We start from the raw sequence: 18,938 nt of genomic DNA on the forward strand, positions 1-18,938 counted from the left end.
CTTGACCAGCAACTTTACCCATTCTACCTGGTTTCCGCTGGGCAGAGGGAGTTACAATTCCTCCTCATGTCTCAGCTCTGTCATTGGACAGTCCCTTAACTCACAAAGCCACCACAGACACTCATACATCCCTTTTTTAGTTAACAGTTACATATTGCAAATAATCATCACAGTATTTTATCTGTTACTTGAGGCGTAGCTTCCTGTTTTAACTAATTCATGCTCAACTGGTTGCGAAAGTCACATCTGCTTCCTCCCATCATCAGCAAATCTACCGCTTCCTTCATTAATCGTCTTGAAAGCATGCCCGAAAGGATGGAAACTACAGGAAATGGGCTGGATTGGGAGAACGGGACGGTAAGTGTTTGAAGTCGTTGATGAGAATTTACAGTGCTCTTTAACCAGCGTCTGCACAAACCAACAGACTTCACCTCATTTTAGCTTGCCGTTTCCAAGGCTCGAGCAGGGAGTTTCTGTTTCTGCACTCACTGGTCCGTGACGATCCGGTCCGTCAAAAGGAACTGGAGCAAAATCACAGGCCGGTGGGGACAGGAATAGGAAACCTCAGACTGACACTTCCTTGCAGCTATGAAAGTTTGTCTTCTGCCTTCGCTGTTCCGTATGTGAGCTTCACCTGCCAAAACAGCCGAGCGGCATTTTAAAAGCATACAAGTGCGCGATCTTGGTGCGTCGCGTGTGCTCGAGGTTCTTCATTGGCGTGTTGCCAGAGGCGTGGCTTCATAATGGAAACACTTACGTCAGAAAATTACTCCAATACACTGCAAAGAATTTGAAACAATTCTCAGACAGCATGGCTGCGCATATATTTTGTTCCAATTTAAATTTTCTTCGATCGCGGTGCAGAAAGTAGCAGCTGCCGGGACCCTAAGCTCTGGAATTCCCTCCCCAAATCTCTCTGCCTCACTTTAAGACGCTCCCTAAATCCTACCTCATTGAACAAGTGTTTGGTCACCTGTCCTAATATCTCCTTATGTGATTCAGTGTCAATTCTTTGATCTAATTACGCTTCTATGAGGAGAGAGGCGGTGAGGTTTAGGGAGGGAATTCCAGAGTTTCGGGCCCAGGCAGCTGAATGCACGGCCGCCGATTAGAATCGGGAATACGGAGAGGACAGATTTGGAGGAGCGCAGAGATCTCGGAGGGTTGTAGGGCTGATGAAGTGCCTCGGGCTGTTTTACGACGTTAAAGGCGCTATATAAATGCAAGTTGTCGCTTTCGTTGTTTATTCTGCACCTGAACGTGTCTCGGGCGACTTCCTTGTTAGATTTATTTTTTTAAATGCTCTCCACTATTTTTATGGTACTTGGGCACTTGTTCCATGGGTGCTAGCTACCTTTGCTATCTCATCGATTCCTCGTGTGTGAGCCGAGATAGTGAGTCAGGCAGGCCCTGGAGCCAAGCTGATCCTGTCCCGATAGTCTAACATCCACACTTTATGAAAGGAGTCACTAGCTAGCAACTTGAGCACAAAAATCCAGGCTGACACTCCATGGCAGAACTGAGTACTCATCCTTGTTTACAAATCCCTCCATGGCCTCGCCCCTCCCTATCTCTGTAATCTCCTCAACCCCCTGAGTTGTCTGCGTTCCTCTAATTTTGCCCTCTTGAGCATCCCTGATTATAATTGCTCAACCATTGGTGGCCGTGCCTTCTGTTGCCGAGGCCCCAAGCTCTGGAACTCCCTCCCTAAACCTCTCTACCTCTCTTTCCTCCTTTAAGACGCTCCTTAAAACCTACCTCTTTGACCAAGCTTTCAATCACATGCCCTAATTTCTTCTTATGTGGCTCGGTTTCAAATTTTTGTCTTCTCGCACCTTGAGACGTTTTACAACGTTAAAGGTGCTATATAGATAAAAGCTTTTGTTGTTGTTGAGAGAGTGCTGCACTGGCGGAGGTGCCGTCTTTCGGATGAGGCATTAAACCGAGGCACCCTCTGCTTTCTCAGATGGATGTAAAAGATCCCATGGCATTATTCAAAGAAGAGCAGGGGAGTTCTCCCCGGTGTCCTGGACCAATATGTATCCCTTGACCAACATTACTAAAAACAGATTGTCCGGTCATTATCACATTGCTGTTTGTGGGAGCTTGCTGTGTTCAAATTGGCTGCCGCATTTCCCATATTACAACAGTGACGACACTCCAAAAGATCTTCATTGGCTGTAAAGCGCTTTGGGATGTCCTGAGGTGGTGAAAGGTGCTATATAAAAGTATATAGCGATGGGGTGCCAGAGCCCTGACTGAGTCATTTTCCCATTCGCTATGAACAGGGCCATTGACTGTTGCCCAGCGTCAGATCAGTCTGCAGCAACCTGGGCCTAAACTTTGGACTTTGTTGGCCAGTCAGTACCACACTGGGCACAGTGTTCACCAACTGGGCCATCGGCAAGCTTCCATTCCATTATTTGTTCTATGGTATGTTGGGAAAGCTGGGAGGTGGCAGTGGGATGGGGGAAGATATAAACAAAAGACTTGAGCTCCTCGAGCCTGCTTCGCCATTCAATAAGATCATGGCTGGTCGTCGACCTCAACTCCACTTTCCTGCCCGCTCCCTAAATCCCTTGATTCCCCTGGACTCCAAAAATCTATCTCAGCCTTGAATATATTCAGAGACTCAGCATCCATAGCCCCCTGGGGCAGAGAATTCCATAGATTCACAACCCTCTGAGTGAAGAAATCCCTCCTCATCTCGGTCTTAAATGGCCGACCTCTTATCCTAGTTCTAGACTCTCCAGCGGGGGGAACAACCTCTCAGCATCTACCCTGTCAATCCCTCTCAGAATCTTATATATTTCAATGAGATCACTTCTCATTCTTCTAATCTCCAGAGAGTATAGGCCCATTCTACACAATTTCTCCTCATAGGACAGCCCTCTGATCCCAGGAATCAATCTTGTGAACCTCCATTTTACCCTCTCCAAGGCAAGTACATCTTTCCTTAGATAAGGAGACCCTGAAAAAAGAATGACTTGGATTTATAGAACGCCTTTTAGGACCACTGGACGTCTCAACGCGCTTTACAGCCAATGAAGTATTTTTGGAGTGTAGTCACTGTTGTGATAAGAACATAAGAAATAGGAGCAGAATTAGGCCTGTGATGTGGGAAATGCAACAGCCATTTTGCACACAGCAAGCTCCCACAAAACACAATATGGTAATGACCAGATAATCTGCTTTTTTTAAGTTATGTTGATTGAGGGATAGATATTGGCCAGGACACTGGGGATAACTCCCCTGCTCTTCTTCGAAATAGTGTCATTGGATCTTTTGCATCCACCTGAGAGAGCAGACGGGGCCTCGGTTTAATGTCTCATCCGAAACGCGGCACCTCCGACAGTGCAGCGCTCCCTCAGCACTGCACTGAGAATGTCAGCCGGGATTATTTTATGTGCTCACAATATGAACCCACATCCTTCTGACTCAGACGTGTGTGCTGCCCACTGAGCCACAGACTCAGCCTTCTGGCAATGCCACTCTGTAACTGGACCTTGGAACAATATGAATGCCAACGCAAGAAACCGGCAAAAGTTGACCAACAGCTACAAAAACCAAACTAAATACAGGCCTTACAATGCGTGAAGACTGGAGGACTGCTGTGACCACAGATCATTGAAGGTAGCAGGCCAGGTAGATAAAGTCGTTAAGAAGGCATATGGAATACAAAGGAGCAGGATGGTCGGGGCGGATGAGTGGCGAGAGATCGTGGCAGAGGTGCGGCGAATGTTTGAAGCAGAGAAGCAGCGAGAGATTGAGGCAGAAATGTGACAAATGATCAGGGCGGAGGAGCGGTGAGAGATCGTGGCTGAGATTCGGCAAGTGATCGTGGCGGAGGTGCGGTAAATGTTTGGTGCGGAGGAGCGGTGAGGGATCGTGGCAGAGGAGCGGCGAATGTTTGTGACGGAGGAGTGGCAAGAGATCGTGGCGGAGGTGTGACAAATGAGGATACGGGACCCAGGGGCAGCACGGGCCCAGCCCACACTGCGATATGTGCGCACTAGGTCCATGCAGCAGAGCAGGTCTCCAGTCGTCCTGGTTAACCCTTGCCACTGGACAAAGACCTAGCTCTGTCAAGCCCGTGTGGTGGCTGGTGTGCAACGGTCATCCCACGTTAAAAAAATCCACCCACAGGCATCTTCCACCCCTGGAGTTCAGGACTGGAATATTAGGTCCTTCATTGAAACATCTGTGAACTCATCCCTGTTGGTGTGGAAGCAAGTCTTCCTCGTTCGAGGGACCGTCTATGATGAGGATGAGTAAGTAGTGCGGACGGCAGCATAAAATTACATAGAGACATTGATAGATTACGTGAGTGGGCAAAACTGTGGCAGATGGGTTTCAATGCCGACTATTGTGAGGTCATCCATTTTGGACCAAAAAAGGATCGATGCGAGGATCGATGTGGGGGTCCAAAGGGATCTAGGGGTCTGTGTACACAGATCGCTAAAATGTAGTCGTCAAGTACAAAAGATAATCAAAAGGGCTCATGGCATGTTCGCCTGTACAACTAGAGGGTTAGAATATAAAAGGGAGGAAGTTTTGCTGTAGCTATTCAAAGCCCTGGTTAGACGACATCCGGAGTACAATGCACAGTTCTAGACACCGCACCTTAGAAAAGATATGCTGACCTTGGAAGGAGCACAGTGCTGATTGACCAGAATGTTACCAGGACTACAAGGATTACATTTTAAGGAGCGATTACATAAACTATTAAGTCCAATAGGAAATACAGGAGGAACTTCTTTACCCAGAGATTGGGAGTTTTTGAAGTGTATAGCATCGATGTATTTAAGGGGACGCATGAGGGAGAAAGGAATAGAAGGTTCAGCTGATGGGGTGAGATGAAGTGGGGTGGGAGGAGGCTCGTGTGGAGCATAAACACCGGCCGAATAGCCTGTTTCTGTGATGCAGACTCAAAGTAATAAACTGGACTTGTATTCCCTGTGATACAGAAGGTTAAGGGGTGATTTGATTGATGTAGTTCGGGTTTTGCAGATATTCCAGCTGTGAGTGTAATAAAAACAAAAACAGCGGGGCAGGAAGCATCTGTGGAGAAACAGAGTTAAGGTTTCAGGACGATGGTCTTCCGTCAGTTATGTTAACTCTGGTTCTCTCCCACAGAGGCTGTCTGGCCTCCCGAGTATTTCCAGCATTGTCTGTTTCAGATTCAGATTTGCCATGTTCCGCAGTAGCTTGCTCCGGTTCTGTGTGCATTGCCCTCAATTTGCTGTTAGTAGATATGATAAACATGTGCTGATTCGACCAAAATGGCGCAAATACAGTTCACCGACTGGGACTCACAAGCTTCTGACTCAGGCGGGAGTCGCAGCTAACATCCAAACGGACCGTCGATCCGAATTCTGATACAGGATCACACCTCCCCACATCAACCACTTTTCAAAACTTTCAGGTGCTGATCAATGCACTGTGTACTTCAAACACTTACCAGCACATGACGCTGGAAATTATTCCGTGTGAGAACAGGAGATGGGTGTTTAGTGCGCTTGTATGACAGTTCTCTGTTTGCTGTTTCAATAGAGGGGTTAACCTATTTAAACCCAGTTAAATCCCTCCATTAAAGTTGTAGACACAGAAAGCACTCCAAAACAGTAGCCCAGAATTTGCGGTCATTGGCAAAGCAAAAGTGTTCGGCGCTGGGTCCGAACTCACCTTCCCACAAAGGTCCCGCAAACTCGGTGTCAAGAATTTCGGGTTTTCCGACGCGTAATTGGAACCGAAGATCATCATCATCATCATAGGAAGTCCCTCGGAGTCGAGGAAGACTTGCTCCCAATCTAAAAGTGAGTTCTCAGGTGACTGTACAGTCCAATACGGGAATTACAGTCCCTGTCACAGGTGGGACAGATAGTCGTTGAGGGAAGGGGTGGGTGGGACTGGTTTGCCACATGCTCCTTCCGCTGCCTGCGCTTGCTTTCTGCATGCTCTCAGCGACGAGACTCGAGGTGCTCAGCGCCCTCCCGGATGCACTTCCTCCACTTAGGGCGGTCTTTGGCCAGGGACTCCCAGGTGTCAGTGAGGATGTTGCACTTTATCAGGGAGGCTTTGAGGGTGTCCTTATAATGTTTCCTCTGCCCACCTGGGGCTCACTTGCCGTGTAGGAGTTCCGAGTAGAGCGCTTGCTTTGGGAGTCTTGTGTCAGGCATGCGAACAATGTGGCCCGCCCAACGGAGCTGGTCGAGTGTGGTCAGTGCTTCGATGCTGGGGATGTTGGCCTGATCGAGAACACCAACGTTGGTGCGTCTATGCTCCTAGGTCAGTAAGGTAACCACTATGCTACCGGACGCTGTTTAAAACCCCAGCTTACACCTAATCCCTTTGGGTCTAAGTTTTAGTGGGGAATTTAACAGCGTAATTACTGCGGAAGAGCTGAAGTTTGTGTCAGTTTCCCCGAGTTGAGAGATTTCACGGATTGCCGGCTGTGTGTTGGGTGACGGGGGTGCAGGGGCCACAGAGCAGTCTGCAGAGGAGCAGTGAATGACCGACCGCAACTTCAGGATTTCCACATCAGGCTGCGCAGGCGCTAAATCCCCAAGTTGCAGTCAGTTTCAAAGTCGGAACGGCGGGGGAACGCTGCTGGTTCACCGTGATCGGTGCCTCAAATTCCGGGTCATTGAGCAAGCGTTTGCCATCGTCCAACAGCAGTTTCAGGCCAATAAACCTCTTTGTGCCCGTCAAAATGGTTACTTTCCCTGTACTGGAAATAAAAACCATTGCACGGTGCTATAATTAACACACAACTAAAACGCACAGGAACATAGAAAATAGGAGCAGTAGTAGGCCATTCGGCCCTTCGAATCTGCACCGCCATTCAATATGATCATGGCTGATCCTTTATCTCAACGCCATATTCCCGCTTTTTCCCCATACCCCTTGATGCCGTCTAGAAATCTATCTATCTCCCTCTTTAATATATTCAGTGACTTGGCCTTCACAGCCTTCTGTGGTAGAGAATTCCACAGGTTCACCACCCTCTGAGTGAAAACATTTCTCCTCATCTCGGTTCTAAATTTCCTACCCCGTATCCTGAGACTGTGAGCCCTTGTTCTAGACTTCCCAGCCCGGGGGGAAACATTCTCCCTGCATCCAGTCTGTCCAACCCAGTCAGAATTGTATACGTTTCAATGAGATCCCCTCTCATTCTTCTAAACTCTCGTGAATACAGATCTAGTCGACCCAATCTCTCCTCATGCGACAGTCCTGCTGCGACAGGGATCAGTCTGATGAACCTTTGCCGGAAATTTCCTGATTGTCAGAAACTCCCCCTCAACCGGGATTTCCACTGGTCTCCTCTCGGATCAGGATAAACCGGAGGAAATTCCCAGAGGCGTTTTGCATAGAGGGGGCTCGGGGCTGAATTTTGTGCTTGAAGTAAGGCATAACCGTCTCCAGTCTGGGCTTTGGAGTCTGTTCTACTCCGATCGATTAGGAGGTGACATGAGGAAAAATTTCTTTACACAAATCGTGGTTAGGATCTGGAATGCGCTGCCTGATTAGGGCGGTGGAGGCAGATTCAATAGCAGCCTTCAAAAGGGAGTTGGATAAGTACTTGAAGGGGAAAAACTTGTAGGGATGTGGTGAAAGAGCGGGGCAGGAGAATTAACTGGATTGCTCCTCAAAAGAGCCGGTGCAGACTCAGCGGTCTCCTTCTATGCCGTACTATTGAGGCGTACGAAAGCATGATTCTTACGCTAAACATCAGTAAGAAAAAAGGTCCTCCACCAGCCTGCCTCACCGCACAGCACTGCCCCCCAGTCATCAAGATCCACGGCGCGGCCCTGGACAACGTGGACCACTTCCCCTATCTTGGGAGCCTCCTATCAACAAGAGCAGACATTGATGATGAGATCCAACACCACCTCCAGTGCGCCAGTGCAGCCTTCGGTCGCCTGAGGAAAAGAGTGTTTGAAGACCAGGCCCTCAAAACTGCCACCAAGCTCATGGTCTACAGGGCTGTAGTAATACCCACCCTCCTGTATGGCTCAGAGACATGGACCATGTACAGTAGACGCCTCAAGTCGCTGGAGAAATACCACCAACGATGTCACCGCAAGATCCTACAAATCTCCTGGGAGGACAGATGCACCAACGTTAGCGATCTCCACCAGTGCAACATCCCCAGCATTGAAGCAATGACCACACTCGATCAGCTCCGCTGGGCAGGCCACATTGTCCGCAAGCGCTCTACTCGGAACTCCTTCACGGCAAACGAGCCAAAGGTGGGCAGAGGAAACGTTACAAGGACACCCTTAAAGCCTCCCTGATAAAGTGCAACATCCCCACTGACACCTGGGAGTCCCTGGCCAAAGGCCACCCTAAGTGGAGGAAGTGCATCCTGGAGGGCGCTGAGCACCTCGAGTCTCGTCGCCGAGAGCATGCAGAAACCAAGCGCAGGCAGAGGAAAGAGCTTGCGTCAAACCAGTCCCACCCTCCCCTTCCCTCAACCACTGTCTGTCCCACCTGTGACAGGGACTGTGGCTTTCGTATTGGACTGTTCAGTCACCTAAGGACTCACTCTAAGAGTGGAAGCAAGTTTTCCTCAATTCCAAGAAATTGCCTATGATGAATATTCTATGATTCTATTAATGTCACTCGAAAGAAAAGAAAGACTTGCATTTATATAGCGCCTTTCATGACCACCAGACATCTCAAAGCGCTTTACAGCCAATCAAAGTACTTTTGGAGTGTAGTCACTGTTGTAATATAGGAAATGGGCCAGCTAATTTGTACACAGCAAGCTCTCACAAACAGCAGTGATAATGACCAGATAATGTGTTTCTTTGTTATGTTGATTGAGGGATAAGTATTGGCCCCAGGACACTGTGGATAACTCCCCTGCTCTTCTTCGGAATAGTGCCATGGGATCTTTTACGTCCAGATGAGAAACCAGACGGGGCCTCGGTTTGACGTCATATTCGGAAGACGGCACCTCCGACAGTTCAGCACTCCTTCAATACTGCCCTCCGACAGTGCAGCACTCCCTCAGTACTGCCCTCCAACAGTGCGGCGCTCCCTCAGCACTGCACTGGAGTGTCAGCCTAGATTTTTATGCTCAAGTTCCTGTGTGCCCACTGACACTGACTGACACTGATTCGGAGGCGAGAGTGTACTCACTGAGGCATTGACTCGGACATTCCAAACACTGAGCAGCTCTCAACAACAACAACAATTTTCATTTATATAGCACCTTTAATGTGCTAAAAACGTCCTAAGGCGCTTCACAGGAGCGTAAATCAGACAAGAATTGATACCGAGCCATATAAGGTGATATTAGGACAGGTGGCCAAAAGCATGGTCAAAGAGGTAAGTTTTAAGGAGGGTCCTGAAGAAGGTGAGAGAGGCAGAGAGGTTTAGGGAGGGAATTCCAGAGCTTAGGGTCTAAGTAGCTGTAGGCCCGGCCCCCGATGGTGCAGTGAAGAGAATGGGGGATGCGCAAGAGGCCAGAAACGGCTTACTGCGACACTAACAGAGATACATCCAGCCTAAACAAACAAAAACAAACAGAAAACTGCCTTCACGGCTACAGAATGTCGAGGAACCAACTAGGGGGGAGGCCATCTTAGACTGGGTGTCATGTAATGAGAGAGGATTAATTAGCAATCTCGTTGTGCGAGGCCCCTTGGGGAAGAGTGACCATAATATGGTGGAATTCTGCATTGGGATGGAGAATGAAACAGTTAATTCAGAGACCATGGTCCAGAACTTAAAGAAGGCTAACTTTGAAGGTATGAGGCGTGAATTGGCTGGGATGGATTGGCGAATGATACTTAAGGGGTTGACTGTGGATGGGCAATGGCAGACATTTAGAGACCGCATGGATGAACTACAACAATTGTACATTCCTGTCTGGCATAAAAATAAAAAAGGGAAGGTGGCTCAACCGTGGCTATCAAGGGAAATCAGGGATAGTATTAAAGCCAAGGAAGTGGCATACAAATTGGCCAGAAATAGCAGCGAACCTGGGGACTGGGAGAAATTTAGAACTCAGCAGAGGAGGACAAAGGGTTTGATTAGGGCAGGGAAAATGGAGTATGAGAAGAAGCTTGCAGGGAACATTAAGACGGATTGCAAAAGTTTCTATAGATATGTAAAGAGAAAAAGGTTAGTAAAGACAAACGTAGGTCCCCTGCAGTCAGAATCAGGGGAAGTCATAACGGGGAACAAAGAAATGGCGGACCAATTGAACAAGTACTTTGGTTCGGTATTCACGAAGGAGGACACGAACAACCTTCCGGTTATAAAAGGGGTCGGGGGGTCTAGTAAGGAGGAAGAACTGAGGGAAATCCTTATTAGCCGGGAAATTGTGTTGGGGAAATTGATGGGATTGAAGGCCGATAAATCCCCAGGGCCTGATGGACTGCATCCCAGAGTACTTAAGGAGGTGGCCTTGGAAATAGTGGATGCGTTGACAGTCATTTTCCAACATTCCATTGACTCTGGATCAGTTCCTATGGAGTGGAGGTTAGCCAATGTAACCCCACTTTTTAAAAAAGGAGGGAGAGAGAAAACAGGGAATTATAGACCGGTCAGCCTGACATCGGTAGTGGGTAAAATGATGGAATCAATTATTAAGGATGTCATAGCAGTGCATTTGGAAAGAGGTGACATGATAGGTCCAAGTCAGCATGGATTTGTGAAAGGGAAATCATGCTTGACAAATCTTCTGGAATTTTTTGAGGATGTTTCCAGTAGAGTGGATAAGGGAGAACCAGTTGATGTGGTATATTTGGACTTTCAGAAGGCGTTCGACAAGGTCCCACACAAGAGATTGATGTGCAAAGTTAGAGCACATGGGATTGGGGGTAGTGTACTGACATGGATTGAGAACTGGTTGTCAGACAGGAAGCAAAGAGTAGGAGTAAATGGGTACTTTTCAGAATGGCAGGCAGTGACTGGTGGGGTACCGCAAGGTTCTGTGCTGGGGCCCCAGCTGTTTACACTGTACATTAATGATTTAGATGAGGGGATTAAATGTAGTATCTCCAAATTTGCGGATGACACTAAGTTGGGTGGCAGTGTGAGCTGTGAGGAGGATGCTATGAGGCTGCAGAGTGACTTGGATAGGTTAGGTGAGTGGGCAAATGCATGGCAGATGAAGTATAATGTGGATAAATGTGAGGTTATCCACTTTGGTGGTAAAAACAGAGAGACAGACTATTATCTCAATGGTGACAGATTAGGAAAAGGGGAGGTGCAAAGAGACCTGGGTGTCATGGTACATCAGTCATTGAAGGTTGGCATGCAGGTGCAGCAGGCAGTTAAGAAAGCAAATGGCATGTTGGCCTTCATAGCAAGGGGATTTGAGTACAGGGGCAGGGAGGTGTTGCTACAGTTGTACAGGGCATTGGTGAGGCCACACCTGGAGTATTGTGTACAGTTTTGGTCTCCTAACCTGAGGAAGGACATTCTTGCTATTGAGGGAGTGCAGCGAAGGTTCACCAGACTGATTCCCGGGATGGCGGGACTGACCTATCAAGAAAGACTGGATCAACTGGGCTTGTATTCGCTGGAGTTCAGAAGAATGAGAGGGGACCTCATAGAAACATTTAAAATTCTGACGGGGTTAGACAGGTTAGATGCAGGAAGAATGTTCCCAATGTTGGGGAAGTCCAGAACCAGAGGTCACTGTCTAAGGATAAGGGGGTAAGCCATTTAGGACCGAGATGCGGAGGAACTTCTTCACCCAGAGAGTGGTGAACCTGTGGAATTCTCTACCACAGAAAGTTGTTGAGGCCAATTCACTAAATATATTCAAAAAGGAGTTAGATGAGGTCCTTACTACTAGGGGGATCAAGGGGTATGGCGAGAAAGCAGGAATGGGGTACTGAAGTTGAATGTTCAGCCATGAACTCATTGAATGGCGGTGCAGGCTAGAAGGGCCGAATGGCCTACTCCTGCACCTATTTTCTATGTTTCTATGTTTCTAGAACATGGCGAGGCACTGCAAGATATCCACACACAGGTTAAATGGTCACATCAGTGCAGGATCTGTAGTAAAATCCCAACTATAGGAATCTCACTATAAGTCCATAAATTGAGTGATACTCATCACTGACCTGACAATATTGCAAGTATGGCAACGCTGAAAAAAGGCCAGTTAATGTATTCACAACAGGAACAATATCCTTATCTCAAAAATAAAATGTATGACTGGATCAACTAGGCTTATATTCACTGGAATTTAGAAGAATGAGAGGGGATCTCATAGAAACGTATAAAATTCTGACGGGATTGGACAGGTTAGATGCAGGAAGAATGTTCCCGATGTTGGGGAAGTCCAGAACCAGGGGTCGCAGTCTAAGGATAAGGGGTAAGCCATTTAGGACCGAGATGAGGAGAAACTTCTTCACCCAGAGAGTGGTGAACCTGTGGAATTCTCTACCACAGAAAGTTGTTGAGGCCAGTTCGTTAGATATATTCAAAAGGGAGTTAGATGTGACCCTTACTGCTAAAGGGATCAAGGGTTATGGAGAGAAAGCAGGAATGGGGTACTGAAGTTGCATGATCAGCCATGATCACATTGAATGGTGGTGCAGGCTCAAAGGGCTGAATGGCCTACTCCTGCCTCTATTTTCTATGTTTCTAAGAAGACCATCACATAGGGCAACTATCAGGCAGGATCCAGAAAGAAGCTTTGAAGAAAATATACATAAATTTTTTTTAAACTTAATTTTAGCAGCCCCTCAGAAGACATCAGCTCATCTGAAAACATGTCTGCATCAAGTTTGTGTGCAATTAACAGTGTCAGTAACATCGGACTTAATTATAGTAAAGTGTGCATTAAAGCAGATCTCATTACTTAGAGGAAATGGAAAATGAGCGAGGGGAAAAGGTACATGAACAGCAGGTAAAAACGTGACTCCAGTAAACAATGAAGATTCAAGCAGCAGAAGTTACCTGGAGAAGCTGGGGTTGTTGTTCTTATAGCAAAGGTTAAGAGGAAATTTGATTGAGGTGTTCAAAATCCTGACGGACGATGCTAGAGTAAATAAGGAGAAACAGCAGAAGGGTCGCTAACCAGAGGGCCAGAATTTAAGGTATTTGGCAAAAGAACCAGAGACTACTTGAGAGAAAATACATTTTTACGCTGCAAGTTGTGATGATCTGGAACGCGCCGCTTGAAAGGACGGTGGGAGCAGATTCAATAGTAACTTTCAAAGGGGAAGTGGATAAATACTTGAAGATGAAAAAGTTACGGGGCTCTGGGAAAAGAGCAAGGGGAGTGGGACTAATTGGATAGCTCATTCACAGAACTAGCACAGGCACGATGGGCCGAATGGTCTCCTTATGGGCTCTATAATTCTATCGTTCGAAGTGACACAGCTAGTAGTGGAGAGAATTAGGAATGTGATGGGAGTTGCGGACAGGCCTGGATGTAGTGAATCAATTCCTGGCCTCAGCGATGTTAATAGGAAGAGGTGATGAGCATCAAGGCCAATGAGCAATGCTTTTTCACCTCCTTCCTTCTCTTTGCTGGCGTTCTATCTCCCACTCTTCACAAACTTCCACTTGTCGAAAGATCTGCCGTTCACACCCTGCCCTGCACGAAGTCTGAGCCACCCCTGTGCTTGCTGGCTGACAGGGGCTCCTTGCCCCAGTACGGTCCATTCCAAATCCTTGGGAAGGATGGACTAGAGTAGGTGATGCAATGAGTCTCAAGTTCAATACGGACAACCCTGAACATTGGGATAATTGGGTTGAAGTTGTGAAATGTTTGGGGGTCAGAATAACAGATATGAAATCAGGAGATGAGGGCGCCTGCTATTGACTTCAGTTGGGAAATACTCAAGTTGGAATTGGAGAAGGCGAGATGATGAAAAGTAATACATACAATCTCAGGGTGGGCAGCCACAGAGGGAGAGGCGAGGAATCAGCAATGGGAGATCAACAAATGAGCACAATAGACAGACACTTAAAAAAAGAAAGACTTGCATTAATATAGCGCCTTTCACGACCACAGAATTTCCCAAATCGCTTTACATGCAATGAAGTATTTTGGAGTGTAGTCACTGTTGTAATGTGGGAAATGCAACAGCCAATTTGTGCACAGCAAGCTCCCACAAACAGCAAGGTGAGAATGATCAGATCATTTGTTTTTTTTTAGTGATGTTGGTTGAGCGATAAAGATTGGACCCTCCGACAGTGCAACGCTCCCTCAGGACTGCCCCTCTGACAGTGCTGCACTCCCTCAGTACTGCCCCTCCCACAGTGCAGCATTCCCTCAGTACTGCACCCTTCGAGAGTGCAGCGCTCCCCAAGTATTGCCCCTCAGACAGTGCAGCGCTCCCTCAATACTGCCCCTTTGACAGTACAGCGCTCCCTCAGTACTGCCCCTCCGACAGCAAAGCACTCCCTAAATACTGCTCCTCAGACAGTGCAGCACTCCCTCAGTACTGCCCCTCAGACAGTGCAGCGCTCCCTCAGTACTGCCCCTCAGACAGTGCAGCGCTCCCTCAGTACTGCCCCCTGACAGTGCAGCGCTCCCTCAGTACTGCCCTCCGACAGTGCAGCACTCCCTCAGTACTGCCCCACCGACAGTGCAGCGCTCCCTCAGTACTGCCCCTCCCACAGTGCTGCACTCCCCCAGTACTGCCTCTCCCACAGTGCAGCACTCCCCCAGTACTGCCTCCCTGGATATTGATGCTCAAGTCTCTGGAGACTAAATTAGCATTTATTTAACATCAAAGCGCTATACGAACAATACACTGTGAAGATTATGGGATTAAAGGGGCCGTGCCAGCATTGCTATAAAATTGTCTCAGGGTTAGAAAGCAGAGTGTAGTGCAGAACGGTTGTTTTTCAGACTGGAGAGTTATTTACAGTGGTGTTCCCCAGTGGTCAGTACTGGGACCACTGCTCTGTCTGATATATATTACTTGGACCTGGGTATACAGGGCATCATTTCAAAGTTTGGAGATGACACAAAACTGGGAAATGTAGTAAACAATGAGGAAGATAGCAACAGACTTCAGGAGGACACAGAGAGTCTGGTGAAATGGGCAGACCCATGGCAAATGAAATTTACTGCAGAGAAGTGTGAAGTGATACATTTTAATAGGAAGATTGCAGAGAGCCAATATAAACTAAGCTTTAAAGTGGGGGCAGGGTCAGAGAGACCCGGGGGTTCAAATCTTTGAAAACGACCGGACAAGCTGAGAAGGCTGTTTAAAAAACATATACTGGATCCTAGGCTTTATAAACAGAGGCAGAGAGTGCACAAGCCAGGAAGTTATGCTAAACCTCTTTGGCCCCAGCTGGAGTATTGTGACCAGTTGTGGGCACCGCATTCGGAAGGATGTCGAGGGCATTGAGAGGAGATTTACTAGAATGGTTCCAGGGATATCGGACTTGTTACCAGGAGAGACTAGAAAAGTATTTTTTCTTAAATTCGCTCATGGGATGTGGGCATGGCTGACAAGGCCATCATTTATTGGCCAGTTAAGAGTCAACCACTTTGCTGCGAGTCTGGAGTCACATATAGGCCAGACCGGGTAAGGGCGGCAGATTTCCTTCCCTAAAGGACATTAGTGAACCAGATGGGTTTTTTGCAACAATCCCGTAGTTTCATGGTTACCTGGGAAATGTAATAAGCAATGAGGAGGATCGGAACAGAGTTTTTAATATATCTTTTAAATACCAGATTTATTTAATTAACTGAATTTAAATGCCCCAGCTGCCATGGATTTGAACTCACGTCCCCAGATCATTAATTCATTAATATAACCCGCATGCTACTGTACCCGATATATGGTGTTGTTATAAAATAAGATCCCATAACCTTCTGGCTCAGGTGAGAAAGTGAGCCAAGTGGACACAGTCAAACTGTAACCATGTTGATAAATGTGTGTTTTGTTCCCCGTGACTTTGTTCCATTTTCTTTGGAACAGAGGAGGCTGAGGGGAGACCTAATTGAGGTGTATAAAATTATGAGGGGTCTAGATAGAGTGGGTAGGAAGGACCTGTTACCCGTAGCAGAGCAGTCAATAACCAGGGGGGGGGGGGGCATAAACTTAAAGTAATTAATAGAAGGATTAGAGGGGATTTGAGAACTTCTTTCACCCAGAGGGTGGTGGGGGTCTGGAACTCGCTGCCTGAAAGGGTGGCAGAGGCAGGAACCCTCAGCACATTTAAAAAATTGGATGTGCAGTTGAAGTGACGTGACCTACAGGGCTGAGAGCTGGAAAGCGGGATTAGGCTGGATAGCTCTTTTTCAGCCAGCACAAATAAGATGGGCCGAATGGCCCCCTTCTGTGCCGTGCAGTTCTATGATGAGCTCCTGTGATGAACGCATGTGTAGTACCATTCCCTGGGTACCAGCTTCTTCGAATAACTCACCTGTGCTGGAGATGAGTAAACCGGGACGATGAGCATCATAAAGATATGCGATCATGGGGGCAGTGCCACCACGGTCAATCTTGCCCTCAGCCAACATATACTTCCTAGGACAGAGGGTCAGCAAGATTCATTCAGGCTTGTATAGTTTTAGAACTAAGCCATACAGATCTGGAAGGCTGCAGGCTTAGTCCCCAGTCTGTCCTGTGTTAGCTGATCTCAGTTAGGATGGCTAGGCCAGCAGGGGCGGGGTGGGGGGGGGGGGGGGGGGGGGGGGGAGGGGAAATCACCCTGAAAGTGCCCGCCAGGGAAGGGCATTACTAGCCTTGGCTGCAATGGCCCCACGGTGTTCAACAATTTCAGACCATAACCTCTGCCCATATTTTGCTCACTTTTTTTTTTAAACCCCCCCCTGATCTTATGTATTTTTCTCTCTCTCTCTGTGTCTCCCATGGCAGCCGGTCATTATTCCGCTATTCACACCCTGTCCAGACTGATCTTTTTCTAACTTCTGCCATTACCATCTCAATTTGGCCCATCATCCCTTTTTGTCTCTCTAATCTCTCCTGCCTTCCACCCTATCACAGACCTTCCCTTTTGCTCTTTCCTCCCCTCCCCCTTTCAGTGCTCCTTAAGAATCTGTTACATTTCGAACATTCGCCAGTTCTGACGAAGAGTCGTTGACCTGAAACATTAGCTCTGCTTCCCGCTTCACAGGTGCTGCCTGACCCGCTGAGTATTTCCCGCGTTTTCTGTTTTTATTCCAGATTCCAGCGTCCGCAGTATTTTGCTTTTGTCTGGCCCCGCGGTGTACTAGCCCGGTAACACTCAGTGTCTGGGCTTACACACAAAGTGGTATTTGGGTGGGTGACCTGGTCAAGTCTCTGCGCGTCTCTCTCTCTCTCCTTTCCTTCTCCGTCTCTCACTCACTCACTGCTTTCTCGCTCCTCTTTACAGACCGCAATGAACCTCACAGCGAACGTCACGTGCCTCATCGAGCATTCCATTGACCATTGGCTATTCTCGACGACCTATACCTTGGTGTTCTTCCTGGGCCTGCCGACAAACTGCATCTCCCTGTACGCGGCCTACAAACAGGTGCAGCGCGGCAACGAGCTGGGCATCTACCTCTTCAACCTGTCGCTGGCCGACCTCCTGTACATACTCACCCTGCCCTTCTGGATAGATTTCACCCTGCACCAGGACGACTGGCGGGCTGGGGCCGCCATGTGCCAGCTCTGCTCCTTCCTGACTTACACCAATCTGTATGTCAGTGGCGCCTTCTTGTGCTGCATCTCCTTTGACCGATACCTTGGGGTGGTGCACCCTCTGCGGGCGACCGGCGTCCGCACCATGCGAGCTGCCGTCGTCATAAGCTGCGCCGTCTGGGCCGGCCAATCGGCTTTCAGCCTGGTCCTGCTGATCCGGCCGGAGACGGCCGACGATTCCGAGCACCACCGGCTCTGCTACGACATCTACCCCATCGAGCCGTGGAAGGCCACGCTCAACTACTTCCGCGTCGCCCTGGGCTTCCTGCTCCCCCTGGCCCTGCTCCTGGCCTTCCACTGCCGCATCTACCGCTCGCTCAGGGACAACATGGCTACCCGGGACCACGAGAAGCGCAAGGCCAAGCAGCTGATGCTCAGCATCGTGGTGGGCTTCACCGTCTGCTTTGCCCCCTACCACGCCACGCTGCTGGCCCGCAGCGTCATGGAGCCAGGGGACTGCAGCTTCGCCAGGGCGGTCTTCATCCCCTACCGCCTGTCAGTGGCCCTCGTCTGCTTCAACTGCATCATGGACCCCGTGCTGTACTGCTTCGTGAGCGAGACCTCACGCAGGGACATCCTGTTCTTCGCCCTGCGAGGACAAGACAAAGGGAGCGGCAGAGTTCGGAGACTGGCTCTGCAGGATACGTCACCAATAATGCTACTTTGACGCGGGATTTAAAAAACAGACAATGCTGGAAGCGCTCAGTGGGTCGGGCAGCATCTGTGGAGACAGGGCAACACAGCTCCCCTTTCAGGCCGATGGACTTTCATCAGAACTGGAAGAAGTTTGTGACTGAACTGATTTTTTAGGCAAGTGCAAAGCCAGGGAAAGGAGGTGTGAATGCACAAAACAGAACACTGATCTGTGCCTCATTTCGCCTCACAGATTTAGCAATAAACATCAATGTATGACCATGTCGATTGTCCATGCCATTGGTTTATCATTCACATGGGAATAGAAAGACAGACTTGCATTTATACTGCGCCTTTCACAACCACCAAATGTCTCAAAGCGCTTTACAGCCAATGAAGTACTTTTGAAGTGTAGTCACTGTTGTAATGTGGGAAATGCAGCAGCCAATTTACACACAGCAAGCTCCCACAGACAGATAAATGACCAGATAATCTGTTTGTTACATTGATTGAGGGATAAATATTGGCCCCAGGACACTCCCCTGTGCTTCTTTGAAATAGTGCCGTGGGATCTTTTACGTCCACTTGAGAGAACAGACTTGGTTTAACTTGTCATCCAAAAGACGGCACCTCCAACAGTGCAGCACTGCATTGGAGTGTCAGCCTAGATTT

At 48.3% G+C, this 18,938-nt stretch overlaps 1 protein-coding gene across 1 annotated transcript; it reads left to right on the forward strand.

The window, feature by feature from the left end:
• The first annotated feature begins 270 nt into the window (after positions 1–270).
• Positions 271–18,300, forward strand: LOC139262801 (ovarian cancer G-protein coupled receptor 1-like). The gene is made up of 2 exons (XM_070877953.1): positions 271–357; positions 17,323–18,300. The coding sequence occupies exons 1-2, from the start codon at positions 304–306 to the stop codon at positions 18,298–18,300; spliced, it is 1,032 nt and encodes a 343-aa protein (XP_070734054.1). The 5' UTR covers positions 271–303.
• Positions 18,301–18,938: the final 638 nt, after the last annotated feature.

This window comes from Pristiophorus japonicus, chromosome 4 (genome assembly GCF_044704955.1).
Source record: "Pristiophorus japonicus isolate sPriJap1 chromosome 4, sPriJap1.hap1, whole genome shotgun sequence".
In the NCBI taxonomy this organism is placed as follows: domain Eukaryota; kingdom Metazoa; phylum Chordata; class Chondrichthyes; family Pristiophoridae; genus Pristiophorus; species Pristiophorus japonicus.

Coding starts and splice junctions, on each gene's coding strand:
- LOC139262801 (XM_070877953.1), top strand. CDS start 304: ATGCCCGAAAGGATGGAAACTACAGGAAATGGGCTGGATTGGGAGAAC. Junction 358..17,322: donor TGGATTGGGAGAACGGGACG/GTAAGTGTTTGA, acceptor TCCTCTTTACAG/ACCGCAATGAACCTCACAGC.